At 46.2% G+C, this 18,941-nt stretch overlaps 1 protein-coding gene across 2 annotated transcripts in view; it reads right to left on the bottom strand.

Annotated features, from left to right (window-relative positions):
- Positions 1-18,941, bottom strand: part of LOC310869680 (BAR/IMD domain-containing adapter protein 2-like) — a 100,754-nt gene that overhangs the window by 18,358 nt on the left and 63,455 nt on the right. For both annotated transcript variants that reach the window (XM_083780516.1, XM_083780515.1), the window contains exon 7: positions 3,548-3,700. In XM_083780516.1, coding sequence (XP_083636642.1) covers positions 3,548-3,700 — 153 coding nt within the window. The remainder of the gene's footprint in view (positions 1-3,547; positions 3,701-18,941) is intronic.

Raw genomic sequence — 18,941 nt, 5'->3', positions numbered from 1 at the left:
CACAACCAAGTGTCACTGCTGCACGCACGCACACACACTAACTGTAGCCTAGTATATATGATTATTTCGGGTGTGACAGTACAGTGACAGTACAGTGACAGTACAGTGACAGTACAGGGGCTCCCTGGGGACCCGTCCCCCACACGGTAACTGACGTTTCGGACGCGGGGCACACACGCTAAGTACGTGTACACACACGTCCAATGAATCCGTCGGTTGGATTCCCTATGACGATGTTGTATGGATGGAATGTGTTAAAGGGACACTTCACCCTTTTTGCCAAAAAATATATGTTAATGACGTTTAGAAGCTTTAGAACACTTTCCTGGAGATCTTTATGTGTGTAATATGTGGTTTTAGATATTTTAGATTGTAGCAGTGAGCCTGTTGTCTCTGATGTCATGGACACTGGGCTCACTTCCTTCGTGGACTACATGTTGTCTCAGTATGACAGCTCTCCCCCTATCCACAAGGAGGAGCAGTGCACCAAAGAATTATGGGAATTGTAGTCCAGGAAGGTAGGGAGACCAGTGTCCATGACATCAGAGACAACAGGCTCACTGCTACAATCTAAAATAACTAAAACCACATATTACACACATAAATACCCCCAGGAAAGTAATCTAAAGCTTCTAAACGTCATTAACATATATTTTTTTGCAAAAAGGGTGAAGTGTCCCTTTAAGGAGTGAGCTCTTGGAGTAGGCTCTTGTAGTAATACAAGAGTAAGCTTTAGGCAATGTATTATTTTGGTTTAGTTCTTTTTGATTTATTTCAACATTTCAACACTCCTTAACCCATTCTGACCTGAGATCAGATTCTAAAAATGTCTATTACATCCTGACAGTTTCATTATTAACCCATTCTGACCTGAGATCAGATTCTAAAAGTGTCTTTCGATTTTTCAAAAATAGCAGACCTACAAGCTCGTATCGCGCCACTCGGTGGCGCGATATGAGCTTGTAGATCTGCTATTTTTCAATAGCTAAAGCATAACATGATGCTGACACCAAAACGGGTGCCCGGTCAGAATGGGTTAAAACCCTTTACTTTTATGAAACTCACTTTAAATTGTTAATCCTATTCTGGTAATAAATATATACCGGTAATTAACCCTTTGTTTGAGTGGCTGCTTGGGAGTTGGGGAAGGCAGGAGCGTCATATTTTCATGTTGTGTATCAGGCCCCTAGACTGGTGCATAACAGAAGTAAAAACAGAGAGTGAACATGTGTTTGAGTGAGCGTTGAGTCGCTTATCACCACGGCGTGATGCCATGTTGTAGTATTTTATCACCTAAAACTGAAGTAAGGCCTTTAGAGCAGTGGTTCCCACAGGCGTCCTTCAGGGGGGTTCTATGGGTTCCCCAGCTAAATGAGTCGAAATCAGTTTAAACACTTTAACCCTATATGAAAAGAACTAAACAGCAAATCTACTGTACAAGCTCACAACGCGTTGCGACTCTCCGTCTCCTACAGTACGTGTTCTCGGGGCTCGAGGTTGTCCCTGAACGGAGTCCTTGAACCCCTTGCACCCTGCAGAGCTACAGTATCCTAACAATGGTGAGTGGGCAGGGTGGAGGGACTAACCAGCCGCCCACTCAAACAACTCTCTCAGCCCTGGGACATGACTCTTCTACCTCTGGATAAACGGAGCTTTGTGGACAGACACATCCAACACGTGCACATGTGTGCCAACAGAAAGAGACACCCACACACACACACACACACACACACACACACACACACACACACACACACAAACGAGTGAAGGACAATATCTCCCCTGCCTCCCACGCTCTCTGCTTCTGCTACCTCTGCCTCGCTCTCTCTCCTATTCAATCTCCCAGTCTTTCATACAGGAACAGTCTTTCATACAGGAACATGTCCCAGTCTTTCATACAGGAACATGTCCCAGTCTTTCATACAGGAACAGTCTTTCATACAGGAACAGTCTTTCATACAGGAACAGTCTTTCATACAGGAACAGTCTTTAAGACAGGAACAGTCTTTAAGACAGGAACAGTCTTTAAGACAGGAACAGTCTTTCATACAGGAACAGTCTTTCATACAGGAACAGTCTTTCATACAGGAACAGTCTTTCATACAGGAACAGTAATTCATACAGGAACAGTCTTTCATACAGGAACAGTCTTTCATACAGGAACAGTCTTTCATACAGGAACAGTCTTTCATACAGTAACAGTCTTTCATACAGGAACAGTCTTTCATACAGGAACAGTCTTTCATATAGGAACAGTCTTTTATACAGGAACAGTCTTTCATACAGGAACAGTCTTTCATACAGGAACAGTAATTCATATATACAGTAACAGTCTTTCATACAGGAACAGTCTTTCAAACAGGAACATGCACAATTTCCCAGAGAGGGCTCTTCAGCTCGCCCAAGGTTGAATCCATCCCACACACACCCCCATCCTGATTAATGGATTCAGACTCCATGTTGAAACACACCACACACACACACACACACACACACACACACACACACACACACACACACACACACACACACACACACACACACACACACACACACACACACACACACACACACACACACACACACACACACACACACACACACACACACACACCTTAAGTCTGGCAGTGTACACCTACCAGGAAACCCAGGAGACAGACAGAGAGAGAAAATCGGGTACATGCGCTCACACGTGCATACACACACACACACACACACTCTGAAGACTACACTTGTCATTTCCGACGCTTACAAGCTCTTTACTGAACACGAAAAACTATTTGCATCGCATTCAATTTCATTTAAAGAGAAATGCTGCTGGGTTTCATTTTCATGGTTCATTGCCAGACCTCTGTTTTGCATTGCCAATGCAATGGCGTGTGAATGCATGCCAGCGGGGGGAGGGGGGGGGGGGGGGGGGGGGGTAGAAAGTTATTGTCCTCACTTATACAGTACTTAGGACAAAAATATCAATGGTTGAAGAAAGTCAGTTTTTGACATAAAAGTTAAAAAAAAAAAAAAAAAAGTATTTTCACTCTGGAACTATCACCTCGTTCACTGATTGGTCTAGAAGTTGGGTAAACCACAGCCAGGGAGGCGGGGTCAATCCTTAAGGACATCACCGCGAGTATGATGGCCTCAACTCTTATCACCATTTTAGGTGATAAGATATCACCTAAAACGGTGATAACCTATCACCAAAAACTGGAGTATGTATGAGCCCAACACTCCCCATTGACAGGTGTACAGCCCGGAGGAGAACAATCAACGACCAATGTCAACTTCCCCGCCCGGCCTCCCTCCCTCCCTCCCTCCCTCCCCTGAACACGGGCCAATTCACATAGACGCCCGACAAAGCCGGTTGAACCACGGTGGATTCTAACCCCCGACCTCTGTGGTGGTGGGTGGGGGGAAAGGACTTTACCACTGCGCCGCCCGAGAGCAAAGACATTTATAATAAAGAGGCCCTTTTCATGAATCCTAAAGTTAAAGTAAAGCTACAATCCGGGACTTTTCCCGCAAATGGCACATAATGGTTGACTCTTACCTTGCCATGGTAGGCACTGCTGTTTTTGGCCACGGCGCACTGGCGGTCCACCAGGAAGCAGTATCGCCGGCGCTCCTCTGACAAGGCCGTCTTGTAACCCTCGGCAATGAAGGTGTCCAGTTCACTCTGCTTACTGCTGATGGTCTCCACAAACTGCAAGGCACAGGTCAGCAGGAGATGTCAGTCATACTGTTACGCTTGGTTTACTATATAATACTGCTATCATAGCATGTGTGGCATTGTGACCTTGTAAATCTGTTATTTAATATTGTCGTTATATACATTTTTTTTCTTTTAATAATCGTTCATTAATCAGAATCGCCAAAAGTTTTTTTTAAGCATTCTGTGATCACCTAAACAGCTAAAAAGGTAAAAAACACACAGGGCATCTTAAAAGTCCAACTAGGCAAATGCCTTGCTAAAAAGGAAGGTCTTTAGTCCTCTTTTAAAACCATCCACGGACTGTGGTGCTCTCAGGTGGTCGGGGAGGGCGTTCCACAGCAGAGGAGCAGCTGAGCAGAAGGCCCATGAAGGTCACCCATGGTGTAGAGTTTTGGGAGCGGGTGGAGGTTGGGGGTTCAATGAGTTCCTTTAAGTAGGGGGGGGGGGGGGGGGGGGTGGGGGGGTTGCTGTGGATGCACTGATGGGTGAGGAGGCAGACCTTGTATTGTATTGTATCATTGTTGATTCATGTATATTTGATGTGTTCCTATTTTCGCACTCTCACCAGGATCCTAGCAGCACTGTTCTGACGTTGACATGTTGTTCACTCTCACCAGGATCCTAGCAGCACTGTTCTGACGGTGACATGTTGTTCACTCTCACCAGGATCCTAGCAGCACTGTTCTGACGTTGACATGTTGTTCACTCTAACCAGGATCCTAGCAGCACTGTTCTGACAGTGACATGTTGTTCACTCTCACCAGGATCCTAGCAGCACTGTTCTGACGTTGACATGTTGTTCACTCTAACCAGGATCCTAGCAGCACTGTTCTGGATGGTGACATGTTGTTCACTCTAACCAGGATCCTAGCAGCACTGTTCTGGATGGTGACATGTTGTTCACTCTAACCAGGATCCTAGCAGCACTGTTCTGACGGTGACATGTTGTTCACTCTAACCAGGATACTAGCAGCACTGTTCTGACGTTGACATGTTGTTCACTCTCACCAGGATCCTAGCAGCACTGTTCTGACGGTGACATGTTGTTCACTCTCACCAGGATCCTAGCAGCACTGTTCTGACGGTGACATGTTGTTCACTCTCACCAGGATCCTAGCAGCACTGTTCTGACGGTGACATGTTGTTCACTCTCACCAGGATCCTAGCAGCACTGTTCTGACGGTGACATGTTGTTCACTCTCACCAGGATCCTAGCAGCACTGTTCTGACGTTGACATGTTGTTCACTCTCACCAGGATCCTAGCAGCACTGTTCTGACGGTGACATGTTGTTCACTCTAACCAGGATCCTAGCAGCACTGTTCTGACGTTGACATGTTGTTCACTCTCACCAGGATCCTAGCAGCACTGTTCTGATGGTGACATGTTGTTCACTCTCACCAGGATCCTAGCAGCACTGTTCTGACGGTGACATGTTGTTCACTCTCACCAGGATCCTAGCAGCACTGTTCTGACGTTGACATGTTGTTCACTCTCACCAGGATCCTAGCAGCACTGTTCTGACGTTGACATGTTGTTCACTCTCACCAGGATCCTAGCAGCACTGTTCTGACGGTGACATGTTGTTCACTCTAACCAGGATCCTAGCAGCACTGTTCTGACGTTGACATGTTGTTCACTCTCACCAGGATCCTAGCAGCACTGTTCTGATGGTGACATGTTGTTCACTCTCACCAGGATCCTAGCAGCACTGTTCTGACGGTGACATGTTGTTCACTCTCACCAGGATCCTAGCAGCACTGTTCTGACGTTGACATGTTGTTCACTCTAACCAGGATCCTAGCAGCACTGTTCTGACGTTGACATGTTGTTCACTCTAACCAGGATCCTAGCAGCACTGTTCTGGATGGTGACATGTTGTTCACTCTAACCAGGATCCTAGCAGCACTGTTCTGGATGGTGACATGTTGTTCACTCTAACCAGGATCCTAGCAGCACTGTTCTGGATGGTGACATGTTGTTCACTCTAACCAGGATCCTAGCAGCACTGTTCTGGATGGTGACATGTTGTTCACTCTCACCAGGATCCTAGCAGCACTGTTCTGGATGGTGACATGTTGTTCACTTTCACCAGGATCCTAGCAGCACTGTTCTGACGGTGACATGTTGTTCACTCTCACCAGGATCCTAGCAGCACTGTTCTGACGGTGACATGTTGTTCACTCTAACCAGGATCCTAGCAGCACTGTTCTGACGGTGACATGTTGTTCACTCTCACCAGGATCCTAGCAGCACTGTTCTGACGGTGACATGTTGTTCACTCTCACCAGGATCCTAGCAGCACTGTTCTGGATGGTGACATGTTGTTCACTCTCACCAGGATCCTAGCAGCACTGTTCTGACGGTGACATGTTGTTCACTCTAACCAGGATCCTAGCAGCACTGTTCTGACGGTGACATGTTGTTCACTCTCACCAGGATCCTAGCAGCACTGTTCTGACGGTGACAAGTTGTTCACTCTCACCAGGATCCTAGCAGCACTGTTCTGGATGGTGACATGTTGTTCACTCTAACCAGGATCCTAGCAGCACTGTTCTGGATGGTGACATGTTGTTCACTCTAACCAGGATCCTAGCAGCACTGTTCTGGATGGTGACATGTTGTTCACTCTCACCAGGATCCTAGCAGCACTGTTCTGACGGTGACATGTTGTTCACTCTAACCAGGATCCTAGCAGCACTGTTCTGACGTTGACATGTTGTTCACTCTAACCAGGATCCTAGCAGCACTGTTCTGACGTTGACATGTTGTTCACTCTAACCAGGATCCTAGCAGCACTGTTCTGACGGTGACATGTTGTTCACTCTAACCAGGATCCTAGCAGCACTGTTCTGACGTTGACATGTTGTTCACTCTCACCAGGATCCTAGCAGCACTGTTCTGACGGTGACATGTTGTTCACTCTAACCAGGATCCTAGCAGCACTGTTATGGATGGTGACATGTTGTTCACTCTAACCAGGATCCTAGCAGCACTGTTCTGACGGTGACATGTTGTTCACTCTCACCAGGATCCTAGCAGCACTGTTCTGACGGTGACATGTTGTTCACTCTCACCAGGATCCTAGCAGCACTGTTCTGACGTTGACATGTTGTTCACTCTAACCAGGATCCTAGCAGCACTGTTCTGACGGTGACATGTTGTTCACTCTCACCAGGATCCTAGCAGCACTGTTCTGACGGTGACATGTTGTTCACTCTAACCAGGATCCTAGCAGCACTGTTCTGACGTTGACATGTTGTTCACTCTAACCAGGATCCTAGCAGCACTGTTCTGATGGTGACATGTTGTTCACTCTCACCAGGATCCTAGCAGCACTGTTCTGACGTTGACATGTTGTTCACTCTCAACATGGATCCTAGCAGCACTGTTCTGATGGTGACATGTTGTTCACTCTAACCAGGATCCTAGCAGCACTGTTCTGGATGGTGACATGTTGTTCACTCTCACCAGGATCCTAGCAGCACTGTTCTGACGTTGACATGTTGTTCACTCTAACCAGGATCCTAGCAGCACTGTTCTGGATGGTGACATGTTGTTCACTCTAACCAGGATCCTAGCAGCACTGTTCTGACGTTGACATGTTGTTCACTCTAACCAGGATCCTAGCAGCACTGTTCTGGATGGTGACATGTTGTTCACTCTCACCAGGATCCTAGCAGCACTGTTCTGACGGTGACATGTTGTTCACTCTCACCAGGATCCTAGCAGCACTGTTCTGGATGGTGACATGTTGTTCACTCTAACCAGGATCCTAGCAGCACTGTTCTGGATGGTGACATGTTGTTCACTCTAACCAGGATCCTAGCAGCACTGTTCTGACGGTGACATGTTGTTCACTCTAACCAGGATCCTAGCAGCACTGTTCTGACGTTGACATGTTGTTCACTCTAACCAGGATCCTAGCAGCACTGTTCTGGATGGTGACATGTTGTTCACTCTAACCAGGATCCTAGCAGCACTGTTCTGACGGTGACATGTTGTTCACTCTAACCAGGATCCTAGCAGCACTGTTCTGACGTTGACATGTTGTTCACTCTCACCAGGATCCTAGCAGCACTGTTCTGGATGGTGACATGTTGTTCAATGGGTTCCCACCTTAGAGTATATATATGAATAGAGAAGGCACCCAGAGGAAATCTTGAGGCGAAATGGACATAGTGGCCGAATGAAGGTATTGCAGCCTGGCCCCAAACACATGAACGCGCTGTCCGTTGACTAACATTGTACACGTTCACGACGGACGACGCTCGTGCGCGTTCAACGGCAGCGCGTTCATGTGTTTGGGGCCACTCACCATTGCAATCCGTCCCAGAATGCACTCTGTTCCTACCAGGAAGGAGGAGTGAATCCGCCTCATGCGCTTTTGAGCAACTTAATGCAAGTGGATAGGAGGAGAACTCGGGTGTCTTCTCTATAGATATATAACTCTATGGTTCCCACAGACTTCCGGGGGAATGTTAAGGTTGGATTTTAGATTCATGCGTTTTGTTCAACAAGAAGCTGACTGAGCTGATATATTAATGTTAATGTGCAATTTATCAATTTCAGGTCATAATTATTTGTTCGCCATCAGCTAGATGAGAGCTTGAGAGAGTGAATTTGACTGTGTAGTTGTCGGTGAGCCGAGGGGGTGAATAAATAAAAACAGGTTACTACTCCCACGCTGCTGCCAGTGATTGTCTTGCTGCCGTGGAACTCAGTCCTGTCCTGGCATTTTATCACAGCATGAACTCTCGCAAGGAAATGTCAAGCGCTTACTGAGCTCATTAACACGCACACACACACTTTCCTCTTCTAAACAACAGAGGTTCCCTGTAGCTGCTTCACCCCTGCTATTGACGTGTGTGTGTGTGTGTGTGTGTGTGTGTGTGTGTGTGTGTGTGTGTGTGTGTGTGTGTGTGTGCGCGCACGCATGCATGTGTGTGCTATACAGGTATGTGTCAGCCAGCCTGTCAGGCCAGCCTGTAACATATTCAAAGCCCTGTATAATTTGTATTTTGTTGCACAACGGATAACAAAAATAGCCTATCTACAGGTTTGCGATACCTTAGTTGTGAGTTTGTAAATCTGCCATCTGGACTAAAGTACAGACCCCTGAGGGACCCCGGTCAACTGTACTGTATAGGATTATTGGTTAACGTTTTCTTTCTTTGAATGCCGGCTTTACATCCCTCGGCTGCTCCCACCTAGTGTTGGAACACTAATGAATACAAGTTCAATAGGGTTCATTTGGTGAACTTTGACCTACACAGAGTTCCTGAGTGGAGGAGTCACACATGGCAGGCGAGCGAGCGAGCGAGAGAGAGAGAGAGAGAGAGAGAGAGAGAGAGAGAGAGAGAGAGAGAGAAGATACAGACTGACAGAAAGAGATCATGTTTGTGAATTCTCTCCATGGAGCCTACTTTAAAATTCCTGCCAACGACTATACACCACATCAAAGACAGGAGGAAACCCAAAATGCATTTCATTTTCTAGCCACCAGAGAACACTAGTTCTCCACTATTGAGAATCACAAGATTTAGCTGGAAGGATAAAAAAAAAAAAAAAAAGTCTATTGAACAAAAACATTTTGAGAAATGGACCTGCTGTGCATTAGCAACACTATGCATTAGTGCACTGTGCTTTTTGGAATAAATCTACCCACACTGCTAAAAAAAACACAAATCCTGAGCCGATGAAAGCACTAGGAATGGAGTTTCCCCCTGAGAGCAGCTTAACCCATTCTGACCTGAGATCAGATTCATACCAGGTTTCCGCCGGACACACACTGGTCTGATTAAACCCATTCTGACCTGAGATCAGATTCTAAAAATGTCAGTCGTTCTTCGATTTTTTTCAAAAATAGCAGACCTACAAGCTCGTATCGCGCCACTCGGTGGCGCGATATGAGCTTGTAGATCTGCTATTTTTTAAATAGCTAAAGCATAACATGATGCTGACACCAAAATGGGTGCCCGTTCAGAATGGCTTAAGCCCTGGTCTGTTATTTTCAGTGCAACTTAAGTGCAAATTAAGCACTTTCAAAAACGCCTCAATTATTGGCGCAGTTCATTCCGAGCACAGTGTTCATCATGTATAGACGAGGGCCTGGGTTCAGTAACTGAAAGGTTGCAAAGGGAGGAACGTTTCCAATGATTAACGCCATCCTGTAAGTCACACTGAGCTTGTCACATTGTGAACTCTCTTTTCCCCGCTCTCTCGCTCCTGAAATGTTTTTGTTATTATTTGCGGGGGTATGAGTCACACTCCAAACTGCAGAGAGAGAAAAGGCTATAGTCCGATTTATACTACTTATACTAAGTGTAAATCACATCCGTGGCATGTTGTTGAGCTTATTTTCAACGTGAGACGCCGCAGCGCGATAGAGCATAAATAAGGCATAAGACAAGAAAACTGAGGGAGAGGGAGAAAAATACGCTATGGCTAGAAGAGACTGCATTAGCATTTGTGAATGGATCGGAATCCGATCGTATCACGGCCAGACAGAGACGCTCGGCATTTAATGAGGAGCTCGCCTCAGTTCTTCTCTTTGTGAGGAAGGACCTTGACTTTCTGTGGTCCACCATGACTCATTGTCTGTCAGCCTGCTCTCCAGCAGCTGTAAAGCCAAGCTCATTAGAGCCGTCCAACCAGTCCGTCCTCTCTTCTCTTCAATTCCCAATGGGCCAATTCTCACACCATTCAAATGAACCAGCGTGACCAAGAACAATGATAATTGTGAAGGGGGGAAAAATAGTGCCAATACATCAGAATTACCTCAGGTTACATTATCAGCTGGAATGGTGCTGAGAGAGAACTCCAGATGCACTTAGTCAACATCTATACATAAGTAGATTTGAACAGCTGTGCTTTAAAATATGACATCAAGTCTTCAAACCCCAGCAGTGGTTGTGATTAGCTGATGTACAAGCTCGTGAGCTCATAGATATGCCATTTCCGCCCAATATGGCATGCCCAGAACAGGGATGCTAGAGTTAATGTGTGCATATCGCTTCACATTGTGTAAAACGTAATGAGTTCACTTCAACGTTCCACTACTTCACCAATGGTACACATGTCAATGCTTCAATCCAATAATTGCCAAGTATTTGTGCGCAGGTAAATGCACTCACTTTAGGGGAGCCATGCCCTCTATATCAGTGGTTTCCAAACCTTAGGGGAGCCATGCCCTCTATATCAGTGGTTTCCAAACGTTAGGGGAGCCATGCCCTCTATATCAGTGGTTTCCAAACGTTAGGGGAGCCATGCCCTCTATATCAGTGGTTTCCAAACTTTAGGGGAGCCATGCCCTCTATATCAGTGGTTTCCAAACGTTAGGGGAGCCATGCCCGCTATATCAGTGGTTTCCAAACCTTAGGGGAGCCATGCCCTCTATATCAGTGGTTTCCAAACGTTAGGGGAGCCATGCCCTCTATATCAGTGGTTTCCAAACTTTAGGGGAGCCATGCCCTCTATATCAGTGGTTTCCAAACCTTAGGGGAGCCATGCCCTCTATATCAGTGGTTTCCAAACGTTAGGGGAGCCATGCCCTCTATATCAGTGGTTTCCAAACTTTAGGGGAGCCATGCCCTCTATATCAGTGGTTTCCAAACGTTAGGGGAGCCATGCCCTCTATATCAGTGGTTTCCAAACCTTAGGGGAGCCATGCCCTCTATATCAGTGGTTTCCAAACTTTAGGGGAGCCATGCCCTCTATATCAGTGGTTTCCAAACCTTAGGGGAGCCATGCCCTCTATATCAGTGGTTTCCAAACCTTAGGGGAGCCATGCCCTCTATATCAGTGGTTTCCAAACTTTAGGGGAGCCATGCCCTCTATATCAGTGGTTTCCAAACCTTAGGGGAGCCATGCCCTCTATATCAGTGGTTTCCAAACCTTAGGGGAGCCATGCCCTCTATATCAGTGGTTTCCAAACCTTAGGGGAGCCATGCCCTCTATATCAGTGGTTTCCAAACCTTAGGGGAGCCATGCCCTCTATATCAGTGGTTTCCAAACCTTAGGGGAGCCATGCCCTCTATATCAGTGGTTTCCAAACCTTAGGGGAGCCATGCCCTCTATATCAGTGGTTTCCAAACCTTAGGGGAGCCATGCCCTCTATATCAGTGGTTTCCAAACTTTTCAGATCGAGAGCCAAAAGAGAGATTAGACCGGGAGCCGAACTAGTGAAAATAGCAGATGTACAAGCGCACGTGTCGCTTCACGCCCTGCGTTGCGAGCTTGTAGATTGGCAATTTTCAATATATATATAAACTTTATTACAGGCTCGTGGCCCACAAGGTAAGACAGTACATCACAAATACGAGAATACAAATACAAAAAAATACAGTACATTTACCCCGCCCCACAGGTTACTACTCAATACTTCTGAATTATTATTATTGTTTTTAATTTATGTAATTTGCTTGTTCGTTTTAAAATGTATACAATTATTTCACTTTTTAAACTAATAAAACACATATTTTGAAGTATATGTCTTTTTTAAATGTAGGGGGAAAATAGATTTTTTTGTCATGACCCAGAGTCATGATCCTTAAAAATAGGTCTATGACCCACAAATGGGTCCCGACCTAGTGTTTGGGAACCACTGCTCTATATTACACCCACAGCGTTTCAGATCATTACAAGAACCACTGCTCTATATTACACCCACAGCGTTTCAGATCATTACAAGAACCACTGCTCTATATTACACCCACAGCGTTTCAGATCATTACAAGAACCAGTGATTGGATGGGATGCGATGGAGAGGTGTCTGCGTGGGTGTCTGCGTGTGTGACTGCGCAGGACAGGCACGACGGAAGGTAATGTAACCAGTCTGTTTATATTCCTTTTTTTATTCCCGCAGGGATCCAACTGCGTTTCCTGGCACAGGTAGGGAGCTGCTGGGCTCTGCTGCTCCACTCTTTCATTAGCGGTACTTTTGCATACGGTGGTTTATGGAATAAAATAAAAGGGGTATGTGGAAACACCCACAGGGCAAGTAAGAGCAGCGCACACCAATCTCTGCTTGACACAATCTGATATGACATAATCTAACCTAACCATTGCCCGCCACTCCCTCCTCCTCTCATATCCAATACAGTGAGAGCGAGGTCGTCACACTATATTTCTGCTGCTACTCTCTCCATCCAGAAACCTCTGTGAGGCCTTTATCTGGACAAGGCGGCTTGGTCCACTTGACTGAACGACATAATGAGGTAGTTAGGGTTTTGGCATGGGGCTTCACACCACATGCCGAGAGGTGTGTAGAGTAGCGGATTTGAATGTTATCACCCGGGTGTGTAGAGAGTGTGAGATGAGATAGTAAAGGGAATGAGGGTAAGGGGAAGAGAGATGCTAAGGGAACAGGGAGAGTAAGAGAGAGAGAGAGAGAGAGAGAGACCAACAAAGAAAGAAGAGCAATGAAATCGGCTGTCAGCCCGAGCTCAGACATTCTTTACTTTTTAATGAAAAGAGAACAGATAAAACTGAGATCTGCCGACATGAGAGTCAAGGGGGGGATTTCTATCCCCATGGCCACCTCTCCACCAGATACAAACACAAGCAATCCTTGAGCGTGCGTTCATGTGCAAATTACATGATTATATATATCTATATATATATATATATATATGGGTGCCTGTTCTACCTCACCCCTGACATCAAAGTTCTGACTGTGGTCCCTACATTCCAGTCCCCCTGTAGTGCATCCTGGTCCTGGTTTGTAAGTGGTATAAACTGTTGATTCGGCCCATTTGTAGGTATTTATAGGTGTAGGCTGGACATCCTTGAAAATGGTATGAAAACCAATTCATTTGAAGTTATTATAATTCATTCTTGCCCAGTAGTTGACTGGTTAATATCAGTGCATTGCTTAGTGCTGGTGGCCGTTGCTAGGCTACTCTGTATACCAAAAGGTAAATGAAGCGAATGAAGAGTGATAGTGCCATCATCGAGAGATATTCATTCGAATTATCATGTTTTGCCACGCCATTTCGTAATTCATCTCTAGCTGTATCTCTTTTTGAGGGGCGCCAGCCCCTCCTATATTCAGCTTATTAGTGTAGATTTACAGTCTTACACAAACATTAAATTCCCATTGGCAATGAATGGAGAATTCTACGTCATAGTGTCTGAGCAAATAGGCCTAGTGTCTATTTTACATCATGATGATGTACAGTACGATGATAAGAGCGCCCCTCACTTCACACGGGTATGATTTCTTCTGTATGTCCAACTGCGGTACTGCCACGACATCTGAATATCCCATTCTGACCGGGCACCCATTTTGGTGTCAGCATCATGTTATGCTTTAGCTATTTAAAAATAGCAGATCTACAAGCTCGTATCGCGCCACCGAGTGGCGCGATACGAGCTTGTAGGTCTGCTATTTTTGAAAAATCGAAGAGCGACTGACATTTTTAGAATCTGATCTCAGGTCAGAATGGGTACATCAGACCAGTGTGTGTCCGGCGGAAACCTCGTATGAATCTGATCTCAGGTCAGAATGGGATATAGGAGCTCACATTGTGCACCCTAGCAGAGAGGCGCACTCAACTGTGCCTCGATTTCATCTGGAGACTGGCTACCCCCCTCAGGTCTCTGCACGTCATTTCATCTGGAGACTGGCTACCCCCCTCAGGTCTCTGCACGTCATTTCATCTGGAGACTGGCTACCCCCCTCAGGTCTCTGGACGTCATTTCATCTGGAGACTGGCTACCCCCCTCAGGTCTCTGGACGTCATTTCATCTGGAGACTGGCTACCCCCCTCAGGTCTCTGCACGTCATTTCATCTGGAGACTGGCTACCCCCCTCAGGTCTCTGGACGTCATTTCATCTGGAGACTGGCTACCCCCCTCAGGTCTCTGGACGTCATTTCATCTGGAGACTGGCTACCCCCCTCAGGTCTCTGCACGTCATTTCATCTGGAGACTGGCTACCCCCCTCAGGTCTCTGGACGTCATTTCATCTGGAGACTGGCTACCCCCCTCAGGTCTCTGGACGTCATTTCATCTGGAGACTGGCTACCCCCCTCAGGTCTCTGGACGTCATTTCATCTGGAGACTGGCTACCCCCCTCAGGTCTCTGGACGTCATTTCATCTGGAGACTGGCTACCCCCCCTCAGGTCTCTGGACGTCATTTCATCTGGAGACTGGCTACCCCCCCTCAGGTCTCTGGACGTCATTTCATCTGGAGACTGGCTACCCCCCCTCAGGTCTCTGGACGATTTCATCTGGAGACTGGCTACCCCCCTCAGGTCTCTGGACGTCATTTCATCTGGAGACTGGCTACCCCCCCTCAGGTCTCTGGACGTCATTTCATCTGGAGACTGGCTACCCCCCTCAGGTCTCTGGACGTCATTTCATCTGGAGACTGGCTACCCCCCCTCAGGTCTCTGGACGATTTCATCTGGAGACTGGCTACCCCCCTCAGGTCTCTGGACGTCAAATTAGGAATGGAGACGACCTGGACACTCCAACATGCCGAAAAGAAATCACCAATCCCATATATGTGCAGACTCTTAATACATATTAGCGATATGATCAGCAAAAGTGAGCAGACTCACAATGAGAACAGAGATTGCTTTCTGCCTTTCATCTGCATCAGAACAGGGCATGTGTTATGAGTCCGTGGCCCGTCATTTGGGTCAGTCTCTCTGTGCAATAAGGACCCCCATTCAGTATTTTAGCTGTGACGTGAGCGCCCCCTCCTGAGATACTTCCGGGTCCTAGTTGTGTGTCGCTTTTGTGTCTCCATAGAGTTATACTGTGACGCTCCGGACTAAATATGAGACGAAAACAACCACGAAAGTCTAATTTTACCGCTTTCCTCGCAACAACAAAGCTGCGCTGCTCTCCCAAATCTGGCTGTGACAGGCCGTCTGCCCCACATGGAATACTATCGCCATTTTATTTGATTGTGTCAACTACATCCTCATTAATGCAAACTAGATTCAACATACTCAAGCCTGCACACATTCTAAATATGACCCAGAAATATTTTACAGAGCAAATTGCCACCTTCAATAATAATGATAATAATAGCCTTTATTGTCTCGACATCATATATTTTTGTTGTCATGGACACTTGTACAAAACATTAATAATTCTACTCGAGTTGGAAGCATTAAGACCCATTTTAACCCTCAATGGACCTTTCTGAAAAATAACGTAATTGTAAAAAGATTCACGCGTTTAGATATTCTATTTACAATGAGATGCGGACGGGAGCTGGTGCCACTTGGACCCGGACGTAACGTAGCACTACAAAATGACGTTGGACTTAAATACTGAATATGTTCTACTGTGTATACTGTAGTTATAAAGCTCCGGAGCAGAAGCAGACCAGCGCTGGAGAACAAGTCCAGTACAGTAGGTCTGTTGACTTGGCTAAACGAACAGACATTTGGTTGAGTGTATTATAGGGTTAACCACCCTAGAACCCCTATAGTATTCCTATTCTGGGCCTGTACATGATAGGTGAACATTTGGTGAACAAAGCAGATCTTTAGCCGTTGTAGCTTTTGTAGCAGCTGTACGAAATGTACAGACGTATGCCTCTTTGTATCTTCATGTCGCTGGCTTCTATTGAAAAGGAATGGTAACCTGTATCTTTGTATCATTCTGTCAGTGTGAACGCAGCATTAGTGGTATCCTTGTGGTTATATTTGTTTGTGTGTTTCAATGTTTATAGAGGTTATTTTTTTGTTTGTTTATTTGATTTTGTACGACAATCATTTTCCAATGATTACTGCTTTTGCTGTGTTCTTCGTCAAAGCCTTTGGTTTGAGTCACATGAAACCTGTGAGAGGTGTGGTCGTCTTAACAGCTGAAACAGTCTCCAGGCAGACAGATACCTGCAGCAACATGTAGACACATTAGCCCTGTTCCTCCCCTCTCTGTGGGAAGAGAATTACTCAGTCCACTACACTGGAAATCACCGCTCCACAGGAATGTAGGCATGCGGCAGTGGCAAAAGTACTCTTTTTTAAAGTAATTAAGTAATACCACAAGATAAAAGACACACGTGTCACAAGTAAAAAGCCTGTATTCAAAATGATACTTGAGTAAAAGTGCAAAGGCATTGCGTAAGAGTACCAAAGTAAAAGTACCCCAATAATTGGTTAATGTATGTTTTGAATTCATAATCTAAATCTACAAAGTAAATAAACCTGTCAACTTAGTCGAGTATTGTTGGATAAAAACTGGATAAACTGAAAAAAATAAAATGAGCCAAGTAAAAGAACCTCAACTAGAAAAAGTGCCCTTCTGGGCACAGGTCTCCACCAGGATAGGAATGTAGGACATTGCAGCTTGCCTTCATCTGGTGGTTGGATAAAAGGGCAACAAAAGTAAACTAGTGGGAATGTGCGTGCACAATTTCACAGAAATCACGCTATGTGTTCATGATTTGCAGCATTTTGTTTGAAACTGAGCACTCCTGTGAACTTTGGAATCAGGATGGAGTCTGAGAAATCTGTTTCGTTGAATGGCTCTAGAGAGACAAAATCTGTAGGTGTACTGTGCAAAAACTTGTTTTGCACAAAGCGGCCTCCTGGTGGCGCTATAACAGGCCGTTCTGGAAAGTTTGGGGCAGAGGTTCATCGTTGGCATCCAGGGAGTGTGTGTGCAAAATTTGGCATCGACCGGGTTAACGGTGGCCGAGATTAGCTGCTCACGGACACACACACGGACGGACGGACACACGGACGGACGGAGTGCAAAACATACTCTCCCCCCATGCCTTCGGCCTGGTGGAGACAACTAAGTACAGAAATCCCGGGGGGATAGATCCTTTTCTGTTGCAGCACCCACACTGTGGAATGAACTTCCACCTCATGTTGGAGCTTCTCAAACCTTGCCCGTGTTTAAATCACATCTGAAAACTCACTTGTGCTCCCTGGCGTTCTGCATTATGTCTTTATGTCACCCTGTTATTATGTAGTTGTTTTCGCCCTTTTGGTATTTTAGTATTTTTTGTGTATAGCACTTTGTTTCAACCCTGTTGTTGTCTCCACCAGGCCGAAGGCATGGGGGGAGAGTATGTTTTGCACTCCGTCCGTCCGTCCGTGTGTGTGTGTCCGTGTGTGTGTCCGTGCCGTCTCGGCCACCGTTAACCCGGTCGATGCCAAATTTTGCACACACACTCCCTGGATGCCAACGATGAACCTCTGCCCCAAACTTTCCAGAACGGCCTGTTATAGCGCCACCAGGAGGCCGCTTTGTGCAAAACAAGTTTTTGCACAGTACACCTACAGATTTTGTCCAAACATCACGCAAATTGGTACACAGTCTCTCTAGTTTACTTTTGTTGCCCTTTTATCCAACCACCATATGAAGGCAAGCTGCAATGTCCTACATTCCTATCCTGGTGGAGACCTGTGCCCAGAAGGGCACTTTTTCTAGTTTTAAATGTGCTTTAAATAAAGGATTGGATTGGATTGACTCAGGCGCAGTACTTGAGTAAATGTACTTACTACATTCCGCAGCTGGGCTCGCTGGCTGCTCTACCAACTATGAGCCATGAAAAATGACAGTTTACAATGCATGTCCCCAAATACGACACGACACAGGGGTCAGATCAATCTGAAACACTAAGGCGTACTGTGCGTACACACACACACACACACTCGCGTGTGTGCGTGTGCGTACACTTGTAATGAGAGCCTTGGGACCTGCCCTCTCGTCCTGCTATGTAGCCGGGCGAGGAGTGGTTTTTTTTTCCGTGAACTCGGAAAAAGCGGAATCCCCGAGCGGCAGCAGGAGCAACGTTTCTGGCCCGAGCATCGATCGCCTAGAATGCCGCTTGTCACGGTTGGCCACACCTCACAACCACACCAACACTGGCTCAGTAATTACCCCGCAAGCCCTGGCCTGTTGGCTGAGTGGAGCTGTGTGCCTCCAGCCTCCAAGCCCTGGCCTGTTAGCTGAGTGGAGCTGTGTGCCTCCAGCCTCCCCCTGATGTGATGCATCCCATTGCAGGAGCAGCAGTTACTGGCAGGCCAGGGACGACGCCTCAGGCTGTTTGTGTGCTACGTTTTGCACTGACAGCAAAATATACACACACACACACACACTGCTGTCACACATATTCTCTTAAGGGAATTCTAACACACACACACACACACACACACACACGTGAAGCTAAAACTTTCATAAGTCCACATGACACCACTGAAGAACAACATACTGAAGGTTGGGCTTATTGGTTTTTACACTCCATCTCAAATAT

Source organism: Protomyctophum parallelum (assembly GCF_964188405.1).
Source record: "Protomyctophum parallelum genome assembly, chromosome: 13".
In the NCBI taxonomy this organism is placed as follows: Eukaryota; Metazoa; Chordata; class Actinopteri; order Myctophiformes; family Myctophidae; genus Protomyctophum; species Protomyctophum parallelum.
Note: the sequence above shows the minus strand (reverse complement) of the source record. Positions and strands in the feature narration are given on the sequence as shown.